The sequence below is a fragment of the Paramisgurnus dabryanus genome, chromosome 8 (assembly GCF_030506205.2).
Source record: "Paramisgurnus dabryanus chromosome 8, PD_genome_1.1, whole genome shotgun sequence".
NCBI classification, from domain to species: domain Eukaryota; kingdom Metazoa; phylum Chordata; class Actinopteri; order Cypriniformes; family Cobitidae; genus Paramisgurnus; species Paramisgurnus dabryanus.
This window is the reverse complement of record NC_133344.1, coordinates 5412973-5437263: the sequence shown is the minus strand read 5'-3', so window position 1 is coordinate 5437263 and position 24291 is coordinate 5412973. Positions and strand designations below refer to the sequence as shown.

At 39.3% G+C, this 24291-nt stretch overlaps 3 protein-coding genes across 4 annotated transcripts in view; 1 reads left to right on the top strand and 2 right to left on the bottom strand.

The window, feature by feature from the left end:
• LOC135771706 (uncharacterized) overlaps window positions 1-24291 on the bottom strand; it is a 95097-nt gene that overhangs the window by 35952 nt on the left and 34854 nt on the right. The window lies entirely within an intron of this gene.
• On the bottom strand, window positions 1724-12737 carry LOC135771735 (uncharacterized). The gene is made up of 3 exons (XM_065282121.2): window positions 12711-12737; window positions 11586-11869; window positions 1724-5558 (listed from the first exon to the last, which is right to left on the bottom strand). Exons 2-3 carry the CDS (start codon window positions 11857-11859, stop codon window positions 4561-4563), a joined length of 1272 nt encoding a protein of 423 aa, XP_065138193.1. The 5' UTR covers window positions 11860-11869; window positions 12711-12737; the 3' UTR covers window positions 1724-4560.
• LOC135773911 (uncharacterized) lies at window positions 13519-21308 on the top strand. Of its 2 annotated transcripts, XR_012337180.1 has the most exons (3): window positions 13519-13644; window positions 14164-20576; window positions 21096-21308. XR_012337180.1 is itself a non-coding variant. In XM_065283811.2 (2 exons), exon 2 carries the CDS (start codon window positions 14403-14405, stop codon window positions 20388-20390), a length of 5988 nt encoding a protein of 1995 aa, XP_065139883.2. In that variant the 5' UTR covers window positions 13519-13644; window positions 14164-14402; the 3' UTR covers window positions 20391-20856. The 2 variants fall into 2 exon arrangements, 1 of the variants encoding a protein (XP_065139883.2); XM_065283811.2 differs by lacking the exon at window positions 21096-21308 and having other exon boundaries at window positions 14164-20856.

Sequence of the window (24291 nt, the reverse complement as noted above, 5' to 3'; positions counted from 1 at the left end):
TAACCAAAAAATAACGTTCTGTATAAGTTATTTTTAGGTTATTTTCAAAATAACCACCCTGCAACGTTATGGGAACGTTATTTTATGGTTCCAAAAAAATAACCAAAAAATAACCAAAAAATAACGTTCTGTATAAGTTATTTTTAGGTTATTTAAAAATAACCACCCTACAACGTTATGGGAAGGTTATTTTATGGTTGCAAAAAATAAAACCTAAAAATAACGTTACCAGAACGTTATTTTTTGTTTCCCAAAAAATAACCAAAATATAACCAAAAACTAACGTTAGGGGAACATTCTGTGTTTGCTGGGTATCTCCACGTCAGGTTCCGACTTGACGTACGCACGTTTCCATGTGGCAATATTGCAGTATTGCAGGTAGGCATATTCAACACTTTTTGTTTTGTACCTTTTGTGGTCAACGATCTTTGAATTTTAAAGTCGAAAATATCTTATTTTAACACCGCCGCGCAGGAGGCATGGCAAACTGAAACAAAACTTTAAAGACACAAATATTACGTTTATATTTAAATGAAACCCGTGAATTAAAAGATCCACCAATAATCGCCTTAACTTGAGTGATGTCAATAAAGTTTCCATAGAATTTAGAAATATTAAAAACTACGACAACAAATATGTTTTCTTACCACTCGTCATTGTAGCAGTCAGAGAATTTGGCCTTTGAAAATTTAACATTTATATGCTAATGAATTAAATTAGGGGCGTTTAGAAGGCGGAGTTCTAGGAGCATTCAGCTGCGCACAATTTTAAGATTATTTGTGATTTATAAACCGCACATCTGGAAAAGAGGCGTACGCACGTTTTTTTGTGCGTAAGTTCCTTTTCTCCGAATCACACTTACGATCATTTCAGAAATGGTCTTAGATTAAATGTAGGACAGTTCCTACGTTTCACTTTTATAAATGAGGCCCCAGGTCTTCCAAATCATCCATGGTAGGTTGTTATTTTCTATTTTTATCATATAAGTTCTGTTTTAAGATTATGAATTCTACAGTGCCTGCTGAAAAAAACATCAAACCAGCATGGACCAGCATGGGAATTATGCTGGTCTATACTGGTTTGATGCTGGTTTAGCTGGTGGTCACCAGCATACCAGCACCAAAACACAACATATGCTGGTCTTGGTGGTATGACCAGCAATGGGATGCTGGTGCTCATGCTGGTTTGGTGCTGGTTTAGCTGGTGTTCACTAGCAAACCAGCACCAAAACACAACATATGCTGATCTTGCTGGTATGCTGGTTTTTCAGCAGCGGTTTCCTTTTCTCCCGTAAAATAAACAAATTTTTTAAAGGAACTAAAAAAATATTTTAAATTATTCTCTCTTGAATATGCAAATTAAAAGTGCAGTTGAAGTTTAAAGCCTTTATTTCAGCTGTAAAGATACCTACAATGACATTCTTCCTTTTTTATTACAACATTACATTCAACTGTGATTGTCATTAAAATACTAATAATAAAGTAAAAAGAAACCTGTTATACAATATATGGCATCTGTGCAGTGAAAGTGTGACATGCTTGTCAAATATGCAAAATATCCTCAAAATATAGTGGTGTTCCTCTCAGCAGTCTTTATCCCTCTACAAGCTCTTGCAGTTCATTTCTATTGTGCTAACACATCAAACTGTGCATCTGGTCAAGATGATCTCAATGCAATAACAGGTCCTTTAACTTTCCTAGAAAGAATAAAAAGACTGACAAAATACTGAATAATTATGTAAACTTTAATATCAGCCCAGAGAATAGGCCTATAGCAGAAGTCAGGAGACATAATAATAGTAAAAATGAACAAAGAATTTACTGAATAATCTGAACAGTTCCTTTCACAGTGTGTTTCTATACTAAGCAAAGTTAATGAACAATTAATGACATTGTGGTCCCATGACATTAAAACTGTAAAACCAATTTGTGAAATCACATAGCACACAATATATAAAATAAACAAGTTTGACACAAAACAAAAGAGTTTATAAACAATAAAAAAATTATAAATGTATAAATAAAATATGAAAAACAACATGAATAAACAGTATTGTATATAGTTCTGAACAGTATGTTTTCTCCCAGACACATACACTCTTTACCAGCTTGGCACCTTACCTCCAAAATACAGAACTTTAACATCAATCTGAAAAACCTGAACAGCACTTTTTATTTCATTCGTGTGTTTGTTCTGTTGAATTTATCTGCGATATTGCTCATAAATTGATTATTTGTTCTTATTTTACTATGAAAGGGTTACTAAACCCCTGGCGCCTTTGTTTCTGTGGCAAAAATAGAAATGAAATGTGACGAGACATTGGCGCGTCTAATGCACATACAATGTTCTTTCGTGCATAGTAGAGAGACCGCCAATAAATTATATAATAAAATACATAAATTCTTACGAAGACACTGTAGAGAACTTATTAAAAGCTTTGATTAAATTTTTAAAAAGTTTGAAACTAGAGCTGTTATAATGTGTTTGATAAGTCTACACGCACGCATCTTGAGGTAGAGCGCACTGGTAAACATGGGGAAAGCTCTCATATGTCATCTATTTTAGCTGGCGGCATTAAGTGTACATTTTTGCCATGGTAAACCCGAACAGCGTCTAAATATCACTGTTAAACGCATACGTCTGGTCGTAGTTTCAAATGGTGCAACAGACATAAATATTTTTCTCAATGTTGGACGTAGCTAAGCCTGACATAGGTTAAGCCCGATTTATAGTCGTGCGTAAAGGCTATCCGTAGCCTGTGCGTAGCTCTGCGTAACCTGATGTGCATCTGGCAAACATTTTAACAGTGCGTCAGTTCTACGTGGACCGCAAACGCTGTGATTGGTCCACCAGAACCCCTCCCGTCAGGTAAAAAAACTGCATCATAGGTATTTCCGTTTGCGACGGTGAAAACAAAGATGAGCCAAGTTGAGGAGTGATTCAATTCAAACTGCAACAAAAGTCACTGTTTATTTACTTCCATCACTGCTGCTCTTCTCAAATTATACACAACAAGTTGCTGTTTCTTCTTTGTTTGTGGGTTAACTTGCCAAGCTGCTTCTTCTCTGAAGGTCGCGCTGCTAGTGTGGTTTTTTGCCATGGTAAACCCGAACAGCGTCTAAATATCACTGTTAAACGCATACGTCTGGTCGTAGTTTCAAATGGTGCAACAGACATAAATATTTTTCTCAATGTTGGACGTAGCTAAGCCTGACATAGGTTAAGCCCGATTTATAGTCGTGCGTAAAGGCTATCCGTAGCCTGTGCGTAGCTCTGCGTAGCCTTGTGTGCACCTCGCAAAAATTCTAACAGCCCGTCAGATCTACGCGGACCGCAAGTGCTGTGATTGGTCCACCAGAAACCCTCCCGTCAGGTAAAAAAACTGCATCGAAAGTCGTTGTTTATTTCCTTCCATCATTGCTGGTCTACTCAAATTATACACAACAAGTTGCTGTTTCTTTTTCGTTTTTAACTTGCTAAGTTTCTTCTTCTTTGACGTTTGCGCTGCTACTGTGGTTACTGCCTACCAGCGGTCTGCGCGTGTGATTGCACATCGACGCGGACGACGACGCAAAAGTATAATTGAAAACCGACAGCTTTCAAAGCACACCCCCCGTGGCTACATGTGTTCGGCATGAACACAACACAAATGATTTCTCATTCAAATTATTACGCTACCAGGCCGTCAGAGCCACGCTGATTTGTGAGTCAGGTCGGGTCACCTTACTTCACTTTGGCTTGGTTAGCTATTCCATCGAGTTAGTATCACTTCAGAGGGGTAGGGATTATAGGCGTGCCGTTATATTTGCGCTGCCTACTGCTGTGACATCATCCAAGCCTCATAAGTTGTATTTAAGCATACATGGACTTCACGAATGTGCCGCTACAAACTGCAAATCTGAAAAACACTGGTATTGTGTTCCTGATTCTCAACATGTAGATGTTTTTCATCGCTAAAGGGAGTTTGGGAACTTATAGCAGAGCACAGATGGCACATGAGACATCGCAAGCTAGCACTAAGGTAAAGCTAATCTTTTAGATTATAGCAATGACGCTGATAGTGACGATTCTCTCAGACCAATCAGTGATCTACAGTGTTTTTGCGTCATGTTTAGTATCAGTTCGGGTCGCTTGGAACCCCAACTGAGGTGGTACTAAAAAAGTATCGGTACCACGTACTTACCCAGTGGAAACGCTCCCAAAAGTAAGCTGACCCGACCCAAACCAAACCGTGAGATACTATGCAACGGAAAAGCGCCATAAAAAAAATGTAGGATAGGTGAAGGAAAGTAGACGATCCACCATGGTAAACAGAGTTTAGAAGAAACAAGAAGAAAACAAAAGATCAGAAGTCAAACATTATGGTGACGAAAATGCTCCACAGCTTTCTGTTCTTGAAATAAGTGAAAATAAAAGAAGAAAAAACAACAGTGTGTGTGCAAATGCTTTCTATTACCTTTGTGTAATTGTTTGTAGTGGGGTGTCCTGTCTCAATATTTTCTCACGCATGCGCTGTTGCGAAAATGATGTAATGCAGATGTCCCTAGTATACCTTCAGCTTTAAGGTTTCTCACCAGTATGAACTCTCTGATGGGCTTTTAAGGAACCTGACTGAGCAAACGTGTTGTCACACTGAGAGCATTTGAAAGGTTTTTCACCTGTATGAATTCTCTTGTGATTTAGTAATGAAGTCTGTTGACTATAACTCTTCCCACAGACACTACAGTGATAAGGTTTCTCTCCTGTATGAACTCTCTGATGGGATTTTAAGGAACCTGACTGAGCAAACGTCTTGTCACACTGAGAGCATTTGAAAGGTTTTTCACCTGTATGAAGTCTTTTGTGAATTAGGAAGTTTGAATGTCGACTAAAACTCTTCCCACAGAGACTACAGTGATAAGGTTTCTCTCCAGTGTGAACTCTCTCATGGATTATCAGATGACATTTATGACCGTAACGTTTATCACAGTGTGAACACTGATGGAGTTTTTCTTTAATGTGATTATTCTGGTGTGATTTTAATGAACATGATTCCCTTTTGTCACATTGACTGCACTGATACGGTCTCTCATTGGTGTGTAAAAACACATGTCTCTTCAGACTATATTTACAGCTAAATCTCTTCTCACAGTGAGGACACTCGTAAAGTTTCTCTCCTGTATGAGTTCTCTGATGAAATTTAAGATTGTCTTTGGTTCTGAAGTATTTTCCACATTCAGTGCAGTTGAAAGGCTTTTCATCACTGTGTGTCCTTATGTGAACATTTAGATTAGAGGAAGAGACAAAAATCTTCCCACACTGCTCACAGTGAAACTGCTTCTTCTTCTTCTTCACTCTGTGGTCTTCTGAATGAATTTTCTTCTCTTGTGAGGTAGTAAAGCTGATCTCAGATCTGGTGAAGAGTTTCTGTTCTGTGTGTTTTCTCTCATGTCTCTCTAAAAGTCTCTGTGAGCTGAATGTCTTTCCACAGGTGATGCAGGAAAGAGTTTGTGCTGTCAGTCGCTCTTTTGATGTTGAGGACGTTATTTCTATATCCAGACATGAATCACTCTTCACATCTGAAAGAAACATGAAACAATTAAATTGTCTTTTCACTCTTATTTACACAAAGAAGGATGAAGAATTGAGATTCTGTATCTTTTTCTAGATTCACACATACAGTATTGTTCAAAATAATAGCAGTACAATGTGACTAACCAGAATAATCAAGGTTTTTAGTATATTTTTTTATTGCTACGTGGCAAACAAGTAACCAGTAGGTTCAGTAGATTCTCAGAAAACAAATGAGACCCAGCATTCATGATATGCACGCTCTTAAGGCTGTGCAATTGGGCAATTAGTTGAATTAGTTGAAAGGGGTGTGTTCAAAAAAATAGCAGTGTGGCATTCAATCACTGAGGTCATCAATTTTGTGAAGAAACAGGTGTGAATCAGGTGGCCCCTATTTAAGGATGAAGCCAACACTAGTTGAACATGCATTTGAAAGCTTAGGAAAATGGGTCGTTCAAGACATTGTTCAGAAGAACAGCGTACTTTGATTAAAAAGTTGATTGGAGAGGGGAAAACCTATAAAGAGGTGCAAAAAATGATAGGCTGTTCAGCTAAAATGATCTCCAATGCCTTAAAATGGAGAGCAAAACCAGAGAGACGTGGAAGAAAACGGAAGACAACCATCAAAATGGATAGAAGAATAACCAGAATGGCAAAGGCTCAGCCAATGATCACCTCCAGGATGATCAAAGACAGTCTGGAGTTACCTGTAAAGGGCCGGGTATACTTTTTTTCCGCGTTTGCGTCCGGCTCGCGCACGCACGCGTCCGCGCAGCTTTCCGGGTATAGTCCCCGCGGCTACACGCGGATGGCCGCGTTCGACACTATATGCAATACAAATGATTTCTTATTCAAATTATTAGTCTAACAGGCTGTCAGGGCAGCACTGATTTGGTGACATTTAGAGTACATTAAAACATTAGGATAGGTGAAGAAAAGTAACTGATCCACCATTGCAAACACAGTTTAGAACAAACAAGAAGACAACAAAGAACAGGAATCAAACAAACATGCTCCAGAGCTTTCTGTTCTTGGAAGAAGTAAAAGTTAAAGAAGAAAAACGATAGTGTGTGTGCAAATGCTGTTTATTTCCTTTGTATAATTGTTTATAGTGGAGTGTCCTGTCTAAATATTTTCACGCGCATGCGCTGTCGTAAGCGCACTGTACGCGCACTGTCCGCGCGGTCTCAAATTTTGGGCTGCACCCTCCTGATGACGAAAATGACGTCATGCGGACGGCGCGCATACGCGGACGTCCCGAGTATACTTTCGGCTTAAGTACTGTGACAGTTAGAAGACGTCTGTGTGAAGCTAATCTATTTTCAAGAATCCCCCGCAAAGTCCCTCTGTTAAAAAAAGGCATGTGCAGAAGAGGTTACAATTTGCCAAAGAACACATCAACTGGCCTAAAGAGAAATGGAGGAACATTTTGTGGACTGATGAGAGTAAAATTGTTCTTTTTGGGTCCAAGGGCCACAGGCAGTTTGTGAGACGACCCCCAAACTCTGAATTCAAGCCACAGTACACAGTGAAGACAGTGAAGCATGGAGGTGCAAGCATCATGATAGGTCATGTTGCCCTATGCTGAAGAGGACATGCCCTTGAAATGGTTGTTTCAACAAGACAATGACCCAAAACACACTAGTAAATGGGCAAAGTCTTGGTTCCAAACCAACAAAATTAATGTTATGGAGTGGCCAGCCCAATCTCCAGACCTTAATCCAATTGAGAACTTGTGGGGTGATATCAAAAATGCTGTTTCTGAAGCAAAACCAAGAAATGTGAATGAATTGTTAAAGAATCATGGAGTGGAATAACAGCTGAGAGGTGCCACAAGTTGGTTGACTCCATGCCACACAGATGTCAAGCAGTTTTAAAAAACTGTGGTCATACAACTAAATATTAGTTTAGTGATTCACAGGATTGCTAAATCCCAGTAAAAAAAATGTTTGTGCAAAATAATTTTGAGTTTGTACAGTCAAAGGTAGACACTGCTATTTTTTTGAACACACCCCTTTCAACTAATTGCCCAATTGCACAGCCTTAAGAGCGTGCATATCATGAATGCTGGGTCTTGTTTGTTTTCTGAGAATCTACTGAACCTACTGGTAACTTGTTTGCCACGTAGCAATAAAAAATATACTAAAAACCTTGATTATTCTGGTTAGTCACATTGTACTGCTATTATTTTGAACAATACTGTATAGACAGAAGACAGGTGTCAGTCCTGTTATTACAGCTGGATCACTGCACATCAAATAAACCAACATATGCAGCAATTGGTTTTTATTATTTTATATTGTTTTGTTAATATTTTATTAAAAAAGACGACAACATAACTAGTGATCAAATGAAAAAACATAAATGTAATGCTTGATTATTTGAGTATTCCACTATTTTGTAGTAGTTGTCAAATGGAGCAATATTTTTTATTATTATTTTTATTTTCAGAGACTTTCACAATCCTTTTTGCATTATATGCTGACACTTCTAGAATGAGATTAAGTCTTTTTTAAAGGGATAGTTCATCCTAAAATGTTAATTTTATCATAAATCACTTACACCCGTGTCGTTCTAAACCCCCAAGTGCCAACGATTGTCTTCACAACACATTTTTAGATATTTTTGATGAAAACTGAAAAATGCGTCACGCTGCCGCCATATTAGTAAGGTTGCGCTTGGCAATGATACATTATCATAATAATGCGCTATTGGTGTGACTGGCTTAATGTGATTATTAAGTAGACCGTCAAGACAGGCGTTTATATTCACAATGAAATCAGGAAAAGCAGAGAAACCTATGCATTGTGCTATTAGTATCTATTGTATCTAGCTTTAAATAATGTTATAGTATGTTTGTATTTAATTTCTTGTCTGCTTCTCTTAACTCATTACATTATGCATTTGCACAGTATGACAAGGTTATTTGCAAAACACAGGAAAAGTAATAAAACTTATTTAAAGCTCCACTGTGTAAGATCTACTCCCATCTAGCGGTGAAAGTCTATATGACAAGCAACTGAATAATACTTTCTAGCCCCCCCCATTCGGAACGCGTTTTAACTCGTACGGTGGCCCGGCCGTGTCATGCCAAGGTTAACATGGCTTCCAGTAGCTACAAAGCAAAAGCAATGAGAAAAAAAATGAACAATTTGCAATGTCCTTTGCCTGTGATCCATCAAAGCACACAGATTTATGTTTAACATGAAAAAAGTCTGATTGTCATGATATGTCCGCTTAAAATCACATACAAAAAGCAACCATGACGGGTTTAAATGGACGCGAATTAATATTATGTCAAAGTACAATGCTTATGTTTTAAGTAAACGTTACATGTCCGTGTATATGTAAGAGCTTTCTCTCATATTGGTGAAAAAAGATCGCGCAACTTTCACACACTTGTAAAATGAAACGAAATACGCGCAGATCAGACGCTTTTATCAGAGTATTATGTCAGACATTATGTCAGAGTACAATGCTTATGTTTTAAGTAAACGTTACATGTCCGTGTATATGTAAGAGCTTTCTCTCATATTGGTGAAAAAAGATCGCGCAACTTTCACACGCTTGTAAAATGAAACGAAAGACGCGCAGATCAGACGCTTTTATCAATGAAAGGCTAAAAATAGCGCTGTCACCGTGTGTTTGTGCTAGAGGTCAGAAAAGATGAAAAACATTTATCTCAGTACCTCAGATTACATAAATGGGCGGAGAGACGGCGTGTGTCTGTTTGAACACATTAAACCACATGCATGTTTACACTAACAAGTGTTATGCATAATCATGCTAAAGTTAGCCAAGGAACTATAAAACTTCAAGTTTACAACATGGACTGTATAGATGTAAACGAATATGCTGAATTACCTGTGGAGAATATTGAAAGTGCAACTTCAGTGTCCCTTGAGCCCCCTCTTGGAAAACTAACTCCAATAGTGACTTTGGTCTTGATGTTTTTCCTGTCACGTTGTCGTTTAAAATCCCCTTTTCGCATCCTTGGCGATTTGTTTTAATGTCCTCGAGAATATGTCTTCAACAGGCTTTCAAATCAAAGCATTAGATCGCAGGTTCATCACGGTGTGCAGTTGTTGTAAAATCCGAAGGATTCAGCTACGCAGGTCACAGGCTGGAATTAGGCATGGGCCGGTATAAGATTCTGGGGGTATGATAACCTTTAGCAAAAATACCACGGTTTCACGGTGTTGCGGTATTGCCATTGCAACACTAAAATGTGTTATTTTCAAATGCCAGGTACAATAAAGCCTTTAAATTATAATATGCTTTCAAAACATATATAATATTTTCGTAATATATATTAAATGTAAACATCAACTAAATCACATGACTTCATGATTTAATGAATTTTGTATAAACACAGCTCATACCTTGGAGACGGTATCACAGAACATTTTAGTGGTTTTGAAACCTTGACTGTTTTAAACCTCGGTATACCTTGAAACCGGTAATCGGCCCATGCCTAGGCTGGATACGAACAAGCCTGGTTTATTTAAATCAACTGAGCATTACATTCGCAAGTCATACGCATATTACATCAATTTACAATTAACTAAGAATAATTGTCAGCTTTATAATTGTTAATATTCTGAAATACGTCTTGATGACGTATACCGCCTACACATGCAACCTCCGAAGGCTTCAGCCAGCAGCCAGCGTGAGTGTAGAGTGAAAGCGCGAAAGGTGGAGCTTGAATTTCAGGAATGTCCCTCTTCGGCGAATGTATTTCAAAGATGGAGGCACAACATGGATTCAGCCAGAGAGCGCTTCGACGGTATGCATTTTAAATAGCAGATTCTACACTTACGAGAATACTTTCATTAGTGGGTGGGAAGTAATTACACATGAATGAGCACATACTTTTGAAAGAAAACATGGGTTTTTGTTAAGAAGTAACTCAATAAAGTACACAGTAGAGCTTTAAAGGAAAAATACCTATGATAACGTTAGAATAACGTTAGGGGAACGTTATCTTTAGTTTAGTTTAACGTTAAACTAACCTAAAAATAATGTTATTTTAACGTTACTGTAAAGTTAAACTAACCTAAATATAAAGTTCTATTTCTGTAAAGAAAACTTTCCTGGCTAACAAAAACAAACCTTAAAAAGGAACGTTATGGGAACCAAAAACTAACCTTAGGGGAACAATTTTAGAAAAGAAAAAAAAAACTAACGTTAGGAAAACGTTTTGGGAACCAAAATTGGTAGCTGGGTTTTCTTTATTCTCATTTCACATGTTCAATTAGTTTCTTGAAATTTGCATTCATTTTTATTGGCACAAAAATTATCCAATAACGCAACACATACCAGTAGAGACCATTATAGTTTCCATTACAACCAATAAAAATCCCATTAAAACTAATCCACCTTGAATGCTGTGTTAAGGAGGTATAGCTTCATGTGTCGACTGAGGGATTCGAAAAACAGTATTATAAGTGTGTTAAACAATATTAAATTGAGTGACACAAGGTATAACTCCCGTTTCTGGAAGCACTGGTGTAAAAGCCTGTATGGTTTTTTTTAAATGTCTTATTCCTCCTTTCTTGTGTGTATTGTTTGTATGTCTTTTTGATATGGACCTATGTGTCTGGAATAAAGAATAATAATAATAATAATAATACATCCAATAGAATTTCTGTGATGGTTTCTATCATTTTAGCAGGGAGGTTTTGGTTCCCAAAAAACAATAACCAAATACCATATGGGAATGTTCTGTGTTTGCTGGGCTCCAGGTTTTCATCCTAAATATCTAAAAATGTGTTCTGAACAGAATCAAAGCACTTGGGGATTTAGGACGACACAGGGTTAAGTGATTTAATTATGATCAAATTTTCATTTTGGGGTGAACTAAGCCAACATGCATGTTCCTCAATAAGCCTATTAAATATAGCCTAAACTCCTTTAAAATGTAAATTTTTTGGTCTTTTGATTAGGGAGTTTGTGACTGAAAACCCAAAACAGGTGCTCACATGACAGTTAAAAGTGTAAAAAAAAAACACACGACAATAATTAAGGAGACATACCTGATGGAATAAAATCATCATCTTCCTCAGTGCGATCTTCCTCTTCTGTGGGTTCAGTTTTGATTTCTGTGGGTTCAGTTTTGATTTCTGTGGGTTCAGTTTTAATCTTCATCATGAGGTTCGTGCAGTCGATGAGTTTAACTGAACACATCTTCAGTTTGGTCTGCAGGATCTGCTGCTGTTCTCCAGCGTTACAGACAGAATCCAGAGACTCTGTGGAGGTTTGATCCTCATGTAAGCTCTGTTTACTGTCACACACTGTAGTGTCCTGCATCGTCACAACACTAAAATACACAGAGACAAGACTCTGTTTACACTCAATGAAACACGCAAGAGAGAAAAACACTGAGGATACACAAACACATCACACACTTGCTTTCTTTCTTTCTTTCTTTAGGGAGTTTATCTGCGGACTAAAGAGCTGCAGCACCTCCTGCTGTACTGGAGACAGAACCTTACGAAAATTAGCCATGGTTTTATTGTGGTAAAAGTGTAGTAACCATGGTTTTTTGGTCTATTGATTACTATGAGCAAAACCATGGTTTTACTACTCTAACCATGGTTTAACTATGGTTTTTGAAAACCATGGTTGTCAAAACCATGGTTATTTTGTGGTTACCATATGGTTTAACTACAGTAACCATGGTTTTTTGGTTTTAAATGTAGTAAAACCATGGTTAATTTTCGTAAGGGCTGCTTTACAATAGATTTAGCAAACCAAGTGAGGTGTGACTTTGGATGGCGGGATCGTGATTTCAGTGCTAGACTGTGTTTCATGCCGCTTAAAATCATGAATACTGCGCGAATGACCGCAGGTGCGATCATAAGCGTAACATGTAATTGACTGATTGCCATGGAAACATGAGGGTCACGTCGACTATCTTGTCCCTTTTAACTTTATAACTGCATTTATACACATTACCCCGTCGAGAAAACCTCAGCATGATTAATATTGGATTCGACGCCCATATGTTATCACGTCATCAATAAGTTTGGATTAATGTCATTAACACGAACTGCTATACGTATCCGTTATTGCAAATTCGTGAGCCATAAAACACCAACATCTCATCTAAGTTTTAACACTTTATCAGTAATATGAATTTAAGAAACTAAGTAGCTTACACTGACCGCACCGCACTCGAGCTGCTCCTCCTTACAAAAGGCTGATAGTGTCTGTGGCGCCTGTAAGACCTCTCGGATATAAGTTACGCTGACTGAACTACGAAATCAACACTTTTTCACCGAAGTTGTCCAAAAAAGCCCTTACATTTATAACTAGTTGCTTTTCTGCAACTAGTTATAAATGTTGATAAAAACACACCTCATATTAATTTATTAATATTCATAATAACGAAGTCCAATTTCGGCGGGAACATCCCGTGGACTAGCAAATTAACTACTATAACGAATACATTCGCAACTAACAGAAAAAAAACGATTTGGCATCGTGCTTTTTTGTCATACCACTTTGTATATGTGAATAAAATAACGTTATGTTTACATTGACTTATCCCTTGTCAAAAAATCCTATTAGAATTTCATAGAATCTTGTAGGATTCTAAAGGATTCTTAAAATCCTATTGGACGTTCAGATATATTTTAGTGGATTTTAACTTTGTCTTGTAGGATTCTAAAGGATTCTCAAAATCCTATTGGACATTCAGATATATTTTAGTGGATTTTAACTTTGTCTTGTAGGATTCTAAAGGATTCTTAAAATCCTATTGGACATTCAGATATATTTTAGTGGATTTTAACTTTGTCTTGTAGGATTCTAAAGGATTCTTAAAATCCTATTGGGCATTCAGCTTTATTTTAATGGATTTTAATTTGTCCTGTATGATTCTAAAGGATTATACAATCCTATTGGAAATTCAGATTTATTTTAGTGGATTTTCAGTGTATCCTTTAGAATTGTATTTGATTTTACAAATTGTTAGAAAGGCTGCGTTCTGTGCGCATGCGCACTTTTCCATTAGTGGTCGTCAGGGAGATTTATTCAGCAGCAGATGCGAGCGGGACTGTATGTGTGCAAAGTGTGCGTGAATACGCAAAAGTAAGTTATCTGTCTTTTCAGTAGATAATCAATGTTAGTTCAGGAGTTTGTAGAGTATTCATTCAATGTTATTCTGCATCTAAGATATAAGTATTTGTTGTTATTTAAGCTGTTTGTCGCGGGCTTTTGACAATATGTAAATGTGCCAATTATGTTCAGTATTACTTGTTATTATTGTATATATCTGGTAAGCATCGTTTGATTTGTATGTATATATGTGTGATTATCACATTAATAATGTAAATGCTTGCCATTTTATCTTTATCTAAGCAATATTTGTGGTTTATATTCAGTTCGTTTAATTTACCTCAGAAATAAGTTTCGGTTTCACTGTTTTGCCGTTTCTGACCAACAGGTGGTAGTATTGAGTAATAATTATAATGCCTATAAGTTCATTTCTGTAAATTATTCTCATTTAGAGGTTTTATTGAGAGATTTACAACTGTTGTGAAATAATGTCTGTGCAATAATACTTGAGAAACATTTGTTAATATATATATCTTTATTTCTTTCCTTTAGACCACACATAAACACACATAAACACACATAAAACTCCTTACTTGTGACCTGTAATTCTGTGCACTGCTGTGTTGTGGAATACTGAAGAATGACAAATTAAACCCAATTGCATGAAACTAAAGGAATTCAGTGTGTTCTAACCGACACCCCATAAAGGAAAGCTAATTTAAAACTTCACCTTACATAGAGAAGAACCTTTTTCAGTCCTGCTATCGAACAAATGGTCCTTCGAGCCGGATATGGCATTTCTTATGGACAAAGAATTCATTAGTAGCAACATGCAACTAGAAGATAAGTCTGCTCAGATAGTAAGACCCAAACGTCAGGTCAATCTTCCTACCTACCTTCAAGACTTTGATCTCACGACTGGGCGTCGTAGAACAGTAAACCAGCCAGTATTTCCTCACACAACACAGCATGCACAAGGGTTTGGAGAGGCTGCGAACAATGTCTCTTCACATTCGACCAGAGGATCAAGTCCTATAAGTCAAGTTCCATGGGAGACAGTGGATGACTGGTCTGTCCATTCCGAAGGAGAACTTCCTGTTCCAGATGTGGGTGACACTGAACAGCATCATCCTAGTCCTACTTATGCTTCAGTGCCGCCTGTTTACCCTCCTCAGTTTTCTCCTTATCACAGACCATGGGAAGAACAGCAGTCTACTCCGCTGCCACAGACCTTCCATGCTAATCAGCATAGGCTATCCCTGCATCGTGAAGCTGTACCTTACCATCCAGAGTCTACATTGTATTCTACAGTGCCTCGTCCAACGTATGGGCAACAGCACCAGATGAGCAGCATAACAGCACCCACTGTGAAGCCATACCACCCCCCCTTTAGTTCTACGGGTGGCCTTTCTTTCAGTCATAATCAGCAGTCTGCTTATCTAAGTCCGCCCAACCCAGCAGATGAAAGAACAGTGGATCATCGAAGTGACTCTGGAATGATAGACCTCATTGGAAAGATGATTGGTGAACTTAACGTAATGAAAGATCATATCTTGGCTGATACATCTCATAAATCATATGTTCATTCTGCTCAATATGGTGGGCATACTTACCAGCATCCATCTCTCCTGCGGCAGTCTGGAAACATCAGTCTCACTTCTCATCCAGTAGGATTTCAAACTACGCCTGGTCCTTACACCACTCCTAATCCATACTGGCATTCAAGAACATCCTTAAAACCCACAATTGAGACTTTTGATCATCCTAAACAGGTATATCATCAGTCAAAACATCCTACTTGGCCGCAGTCACCTCAGAAACCTCGCTGCACTACCAATGTAATTCCTGCCGGACAAGAGACCACATACCGAGGTCCAACACCAACCATACCTAACTTCTGTACTAAAGACCCTAGCGAGTTTACTCGGTTGAAGATAGCGCTTGAGAACCTTTTACCACCAGATGCCACTGAGTTGTTCCGGTACCAAATCCTGTTAGATCATCTAAAGTTAGATGAAGCACGTCTGGTGGCAGATTCCTACCTCAATTCTCCATTTCCGTACTCTGATACCATGGCTGCTCTGAATGAAAGGTTTGGCCAGCCGCACAAATTGGCTCTCAAGAAAATCGCCAAAGTGATGGACTCCCCAGATATCCGACGTGGAGATACTGAGGCCTTTGATAAGTTCGCTCTGCAAATAAGGGCTCTTGTTGGTATGTTGGAGACTCTTGGAGATGAAGGCGAAGCAGAACTTCGATGTGGGTCACATGTCGAGAGACTGTTGAGTAAGTTACCTGCAGAAATGAGATCAGGATTTCGTAGACAGATGTACCACCGCCCTGGGTCTGTGTATAACCTCAGTGAATTCTCTGAATGGCTCCAGTATGAGGCCTGGTGTCAAAGCAGCGAGTCGCAGATCAGTTATAAGAGCCAAAGAACAGAACAGAGATCAGAACGCAGGCGAGAATCCAAACCTACTGCCCGTTCAGCCACCATACTTCATGGAGCAGATGACACTGTCACTCCAGCACCGGCCCAAATCAAACAAGTTAAAGTGGAGAAGCTCAAAGCCCCAACTAAAGCCTTCTGCCCTTTCTGTGATAAAGATGATCATTATCTCAGTCAGTGTGCTACCTTTAAGTCTTTTGATAAACAGCAAATGATTGACTGGATCCGAACGAACCATCGCTGCTGGCGTTGTGGACGTGGACACCAGGCAGCTCAGTGTACCCTCAAGAAGCCTTGTAGCATATGTAATGGGAAACACTTGCAAATCTTGCATGAAGTTAACACAAAGAGTACAGGTGAGGGTTCCTGTCTGGTTAGCTCAACCGCTGAGACCTTGTACTTGGATAGACCCACTGACAACAGACGTGTTCTCCTAAAGGTCATAAATGTTCTGCTGCGCTATGGAGGCAAGACACTTAACACTTACGCTGTCATGGATGATGGGTCCGAGCGCACTATTCTCCTTCCTGATGCTGCCCGTGAGCTGGACATACAAGGCCAAGCTGAAAACATAGCATTGCGGACCATCCGACAAGAAGTGAAAACCATCAGTGGTACTTCAGTTAACTTCCACATATCACCTGCCACTCAACCACAGAAGACCTTCAAGATTAATGCAGCATTTACTGCAAAAACCCTTGGTCTGGCTGATCACTCGTATCCCGTGAGTTTGCTGGAGAAATATAAGTACCTTAAAGACATCCCTCTGCAGACCTTTGAAAGAGTGAGTCCTTTACTTCTAATCGGGGCTGATAATACTCACCTTATCACACCGATCGCACCTGTCCGAATTGGTACGCCTGATGGTCCAGCAGCTATAAAGACGAAGCTTGGATGGACACTCCAGGGACCTGCCAAGATCCTGGAGAACCAATTACAACCACAACAGTGCCTTTTCCTGTCTCTGACCCCTGCCGAACTCCAACTCAGAAGAGATGTTGAAAGATTATGGCAGCTTGATGTTTTACCTTTCCGCTGTGAAAAGCAGGTAACAAGATCCAGAGAGGACCAAGAAGCCATAAATCTTCTAGAGACCAAGACAACACGTGTGGAGGTGAATGGAATCCTACGTTATGCAACACCCTTATTGCGCAGAAAGGATTCACCCTTCTTTTGTGCCCCCAAAGAGGCTGTGGTGCCAAGTCTCCGGAGTATGGAACGCCGACTAGCTCAAAATCCAGTGAAAGCAGCTGTGTACAATGCTGAGGTTGAGAAGTTAGTACAGAATGGCGCAGTTACAAAACTCACACCTGCTGAAAACAGTATGACGGGGGAGACCTGGTATATCCCACACCATCTGGTAAACCACAATGACAAGGATCGTATTGTGTTCAATTGCTCTTTCCGATACAAGGGACTGAACCTTAACGATTCTTTGATGCCTGGTCCAACCTTAAGCCCCTCACTCCTGGGTGTTTTACTGCGTTTCAGGGAGCACTGTGTAGCCATTAGTGGCGATATACGTGGAATGTTCCACCAAGTCCTACTCCTACCTGAGGATAAGCCCCTCCTGCGTTTTCTGTGGCGTGACATGAGACGAGACAACCCACCTGACGTTTATGAATGGCAAGTACTGCCATTTGGAACTACGTGCAGTCCCTGCTGTGCATCCTTTGCCCTCCAAAGACATGTTTCATCGCACAGTACACCAGAAGAAGATGTGAGGCATTCTGTTGACCACTGTTTCTATGTGGATAACTGTCTGCAGAGCTTTCCATCTGCTCAAGAAGCACGGCAGTTACTGGACAAACTTCGGGAGCTGTTAGCATCTGGAGGATTTGATATCCGTCAGTGGGCCAGCAATGTGCCAGAGGTTATCAGTCATTTGCCATCAGAAGCCAGATCATCCAAGCTAGAGCTGTGGCTCTCACATGACAAATCTGACCCACATGAATCCACCCTGGGACTGAATTGGAACTGTGAGTTAGACCAGCTATGTTACAAGCACAGACCTGTCACTTACAATGCTTTGACGATGCGGAACATATATCGTGTGTTAGCAAGTCAATATGACCCCCTTGGTGCCATTCTTCCTTTCACAACACGGGCTAAGGTCATTGTTCAACAGCTCTGGGCTAAGAATAGGAACTGGGACGATTCACAACTTCCTGAGGAGCTTCAGAAGGCTTGGAAAGTGTGGGAAGCTGAGCTTCAATACCTGCCTCATGTAACACTACCGAGAAGCTATACGCCAGCCAGCATGGATAACCCTGAAGTCAATCGGGAAATCCATATCTTCACTGATGCTTCTGAGAAAGCTTACGGAGCAGTAGCGTATCTTCGCTCGGAGGATCCATGTGGAAGTATTCATCTTTCCTTCCTTCTGGCCCGATCACGTGTAGCTCCACGTAAGCAGTGTTCAATTCCCAGGCTTGAGTTGTGTGCCGCTCTTATAGGAGCTCAGCTGGCTAAGCTGACTGAAAATGAACTCACCTTGAAGATTCAGAAGGTCACTTTCTGGACAGATTCAACAACTGTCCTCCATTGGTTACATTCTGAATCCTGCCGCTTCAAGGTGTTTGTGGGCACTAGGGTGGCAGAGATTCAAGAACTAACTGACCTTAAAGGATGGCATTACGTTGACTCTGCCAGGAACCCTGCGGATGATCTTACCCGTGGTAAGAACCTGAAAGAACTTACTGAGCCTAATCGGTGGACCCATGGACCTGAATTCCTCCTCCAACCTCAGAGTAATTGGCCATCACCAATAATAACCCACAGTCCAGTACCTGAGGATACCACAGAATTAAAGCACAGTGTATTTTGTGGCATTAATAACTCAGTACCAACAACAGCAGATGGTAGTAAGTTTAGCAGCTGGAAGGACTTAGTCAAAACAGTTGCAGAAGAGCTGCACGGGGCGGCAAATCCAAATGGTTCTCCTTCAGCGAATACTTACCAAACAGCAGAGCTGACTGCAATTAGAAGGGCCCAAATGAACAGCTTTCCAGAGGACTATCAGCTATTAAAAGCCGGTAAGCCTGTTCCTACCAACAGCCGTCTACTTTGCCTTTCCCCAGAATTTGATCTAGACAACGATCTAATACGAGTAGGGGGACGTTTGAGACGCATAGAAGGCATTGATCCAAGCACAGTACACCCTATTGTGTTGGATTCCCATCACCCATACACTCAGCTACTCATCAAAGACTATGATACTCGTCTTTGTCATCCGGGACCGGAACGAGTCTTTGCTGAACTTCGCCGGAAGGTGTGGATCTTAAAGGGCAGAGAAGCTGTAAGGAAACACCAGAGAACCTGCCACGAATGCTGCAAATGGAGGTCAAAGCCTGCCTCCCAGAAAATGGCTGATCTCCCTCCACCAAGGCTCCGTTTGTTCAAGCCTGCCTTCCATTCAACTGGAATGGACTGTTTTGGACCTTTCTCTGTCAAGGTGGGACGTCGGACAGAAAAACGATGGGGGCTTCTATTTAAGTGTATGACCACTCGGGCTGTGCACCTTGAGGTTCTAACATCAATGGACACTGATGCCTTTCTCATGGCACTGCGACGGTTCATAGGACGTCGTGGAAAACCGGCAGAGTTGTACTCAGACCAAGGCACCAACTTCCGAGGGGGTAACACAGAGCTTAAAGAAGCCTTCAGTCAGCTCAGTGATGATTTACAGCGGCAGTTGGCACAGCAGCAGATCAGCTTCCATTTTAACCCTCCATCTGCTCCACACTTCGGAGGAGTGTGGGAACGAGAGATTCGTTCGGTTAAAGCTGCACTTTATACAACTCTGGGATCAGAAATGGTGTCTGAAGAAGTACTTCGAACTGTCCTCATTGAAATAGAGGCCATCCTGAACTCCAAACCACTTGGGTATGTTTCAGCAGACATCGCTGATGTAGATCCAGTCACCCCAAACTACCTTCTGATGGGGCGGCCAGATAGTTCCCTTCCCCAAGTCACATATCCAGTGTCTGAGCTCCTGGGAAGACGGAGATGGAGACATTCCCAAGTATTGTCTGATAGGTTTTGGACAGCCTTTATAAAGTACTATTTGCCCGAACTGCAAGCCAGAAGAAAGTGGCATAATTCAGCAACAGACATTCAACCTGGAATGGTGGTTATGGTCGTTGACCCTCAGTTACCCCGTTCATTCTGGCAGATCGGAAAAGTAGTAAAGGTCTTTCCCGGAGCTGATGGTCGAGTGCGTACGGCTGAGGTACAGATAAAGGACAGAGTCTATGCAAGACCCATTGCTCGCTTAATTGTTCTGCCAGAGATTCAGGATGAAGAGGATGAAAACCACACTGGAAATTAATGGTAGTACATATGGTGTCAGCCTTTCAATGGTGCAAATTTGAAACCAAATTTGGGGGCGGCTGTGTTAGAAAGGCTGCGTTCTGTGCGCATGCGCACTTTTCCATTAGTGGTCGTCAGGGAGATTTATTCAGCAGCAGATGCGAGCGGGACTGTATGTGTGCAAAGTGTGCGTGAATACGCAAAAGTAAGTTATCTGTCTTTTCAGTAGATAATCAATGTTAGTTCAGGAGTTTGTAGAGTATTCATTCAATGTTATTCTGCATCTAAGATATAAGTATTTGTTGTTATTTAAGCTGTTTGTCGCGGGCTTTTGACAATATGTAAATGTGCCAATTATGTTCAGTATTACTTGTTATTATTGTATATATCTGGTAAGCATCGTTTGATTTGTATGTATATATGTGTGATTATCACATTAATAATGTAAATGCTTGCCATTTTATCTTTATCTAAGCAATATTTGTGGTTTATATTCAGTTCGTTTAATTTACCTCAGAAATAAGTTTCGGTTTCACTGTTTTGCCGTTTCTGACCAACAGGTGGTAGTATTGAGTAATAATTATAATGCCTATAAGTTCATTTCTGTAAATTATTCTCATTTAGAGGTTTTATTGAGAGATTTACAACTGTTGTGAAATAATGTCTGTGCAATAATACTTGAGAAACATTTGTTAATATATATATCTTTATTTCTTTCCTTTAGACCACACATAAACACACATAAACACACATAAAACTCCTTACTTGTGACCTGTAATTCTGTGCACTGCTGTGTTGTGGAATACTGAAGAATGACAAATTAAACCCAATTGCATGAAACTAAAGGAATTCAGTGTGTTCTAACCGACACCCCATAAAGGAAAGCTAATTTAAAACTTCACCTTACATAGAGAAGAACCTTTTTCAGTCCTGCTATCGAACACAAATCCTGTTTGACATTGTTATACACCCTATCAAAATTTCATTTTCACCTATAGGATCATATTTGACTTGTTAGATTTCTATTATATAAGAAATCACACATGTAGTTAACTGCAAAGAGCACCAGTAATAAATAATAATAACAACAACAACAGCAACAATAAATTGTGTCTTTCTCAAGTAATCATAATAAAATACAAATAAAATAATTTGTATATTTATACATAAAATGACTACACTTCCCTATCACACTTTGAAGTCATTAACATTGGGCATAGGCATCCTTTGGCCTGTTCAAAAACTTCAGCAGTTTGAGGGTTCTGGCTAGATGAAGTACAGCTACGACCAAATCTCGCGAGATGTTGGGTTTAGCTGAAAACAGCGCTCGTTCGGCGAGAGCTCACGAGATTTTGGACACAGCTGAAAGCCGGCTAGTATCCCTTCTAGCCACAACTCAGTTCGTCTGAATGGAAACTCTGAGGAGCACAAACAACTGGTAAGTGGCTAAGTTTGACTATTTTTTCAATATTTTGCACAGTCTAGAAATGTAAGCGTGTGTAAAACATAATTTCTCATTATAAGCTACTGTTGTTGTTCCCGTTACCCAGCAACATTCTTAACCGTTATGAATGAAGTGAGAGAGTGAGTATCCGTGCAAAATACGCAAATTCATGTAATAAAACGACAAAACTGGATAGGCATTAAATGTTTGTTGTAACTAATGATAAGTTATCGACCTTTTTTGTTGATGTTAGTTCATAACAGCTTTGCTGCACGTCAAAGATCTTGCGTCACTTTTCTCAAACTCGCCTTTTTAACCAGAATAGAGGTAACTACAAACAAAGTTTTACAATTGTTATATTATTATTATAAGAGAGAACCATGGTAAACTATTATGGACACCGCAGTTATGTCTAATGTTACTGTCTTTTCTCCGTGCATGGGAAAGAAAAGTCATACTTTATGTGAACACATGAATGAACAAACACCATCAGCGCGTGGCTCAGCACGTCAGCTTGTTGTTCTCTAATGTAAATCTAGTGTATAAAGTACTTATGGTGTAAATGTGGTAACTTTAAATCTTCAGTTGATAAGAATAACAGTTAACACTTCATTTTAACAACACTGACACTTCATGCGATCTGCTCACTACATTGTAAGAGAGTTTTCTTGGTTATTTCATGCAATTCAAACAATCAGCCATTAAAGGTCTCAAATTGTGTAGAAACCAACCTACTTAAAGTATATTACTATGTATGTCCACAGATCTGTTTTTTCTAAAACAATTCTGCTTTCTCAAATCTCTAAATTTAGACTATGAACAGAATTTACAACTAATGACATTATTTATTAATTTTGGTTTGTTAAAATATGTTTTCTATTTTTTTATTTTATAGGCTACCTCAAAAATGAATTCCATATGGAACTTAGTGGAAGACCATCTCCCAGAAATGTGCAGATGAATGTAAGATGTCAAAAAGGCACCACAGTCATTGTTTGTGAAAATTACTGCTTTGCATTAAAAGATATTTCACGGTAATGTAATATAGATTTTTTTTACCTTTTGAAAGTAACAAATATAATATGATTACACTATGTAATAAAATAATTACAGTTATAAGCATTTGTCACTGTGTCTGTTATGTTTTACCTGTTATCAGTGCGTAAACAAATGGTCTCTAATACTCTATTCAAAAAACGTAAGAAATAGTTTTGTTCAAACACAGCATAATTACAAAGTATGGTTTTGCTGGGTTTTAATTGTTTTCTTATTAACACAAAAAACAACATGACTACCCTTTCTGCTTCTAGAGCCTTAGAGCTGTTCATGTATAACTCCGTGGTAGAGCATTGCGTTTGCAATGCAAAAGGTCATCGTGGGTTTGAACCCAGGGAACACAAATACTGATACAAATAATAAGCAGCTTGTAATGCACTTTAAGTTGCTTTGGGTAAAAGCGTCTCCAAATGCATAAATATTATATATACACATGATGTAACCCCAGGTGGACCACCCAGGTGGAAACATGTATGCTTTAGGTGGACGGCTTTATCCAAAGCATATACTTTTTATTAGTATGTGTGCTCCTTGGTTATTTAGCCCATAACCTCTTATTTCAGCCTTGTTTGTTTTATTTTTTATGTATATACACTGTAAAACCTAACAGTGTAAGTCACTAAACGAAATGAGTTTTTTAAACTTATTATTTTTTAAAGTTAATTTCACTTAATAAAAACTGTGATATGAACTCAAAAACTGCAAATGATTAACCATAAATTAAACCAAATAAGTAAGCAACAGCCAGGACACAGATATGAAGAGCTAACAGGTAAGCACTGCAAACTCTTTCAACCTTTTTAAAGGACAAGTTCGGTATTTTAGACTTAAAGCCCTGTTTTCAGATTGTTTATGGTGAAATAGAATGGTTTTGACTGAAATTTCGACATTTGCGGCTGCCCTGAGAATTTTCGCGTGTTTGTGTTTCAGCTCAGACCTCTACAATGGGTTTAACCCCCAATTTCCACCGACTGCGGAAAGGCTGCGGATCAGCTGCTGAACGGCGGCGGAGTCAATCGGTTTCCATTCAAGTCAATGTGTGTATTTCCACTGACTGCGCTCCGAATCCGTCACAGCTCTGGCCATCCGCAGCCCTCCGGCACAAATACGCAGAGCTTCTATTTTTGACGGATGCCGGACAGCTCCGCAGGGCGGAGCCATGACTTTATCGCGTGATCATACCTGAATTCGCGAGATCTCGTGTTTTTTTCTTTATTAAATCTTTGCAATACAAACATTACAAAGTCATTAATATAGAAACAACAAATAATAGACAAGAACAGAGACAGGGGGAGTTAAATGGTAAAGTATATGGAATAATAAATACATTAAAGATAGAGCATAAATAAATGGTTTTAGCAGCTTTCTTATTTTTTGAATTTTGGATGGATTTGATGTACTGCTCTTTCTACGCGAGATC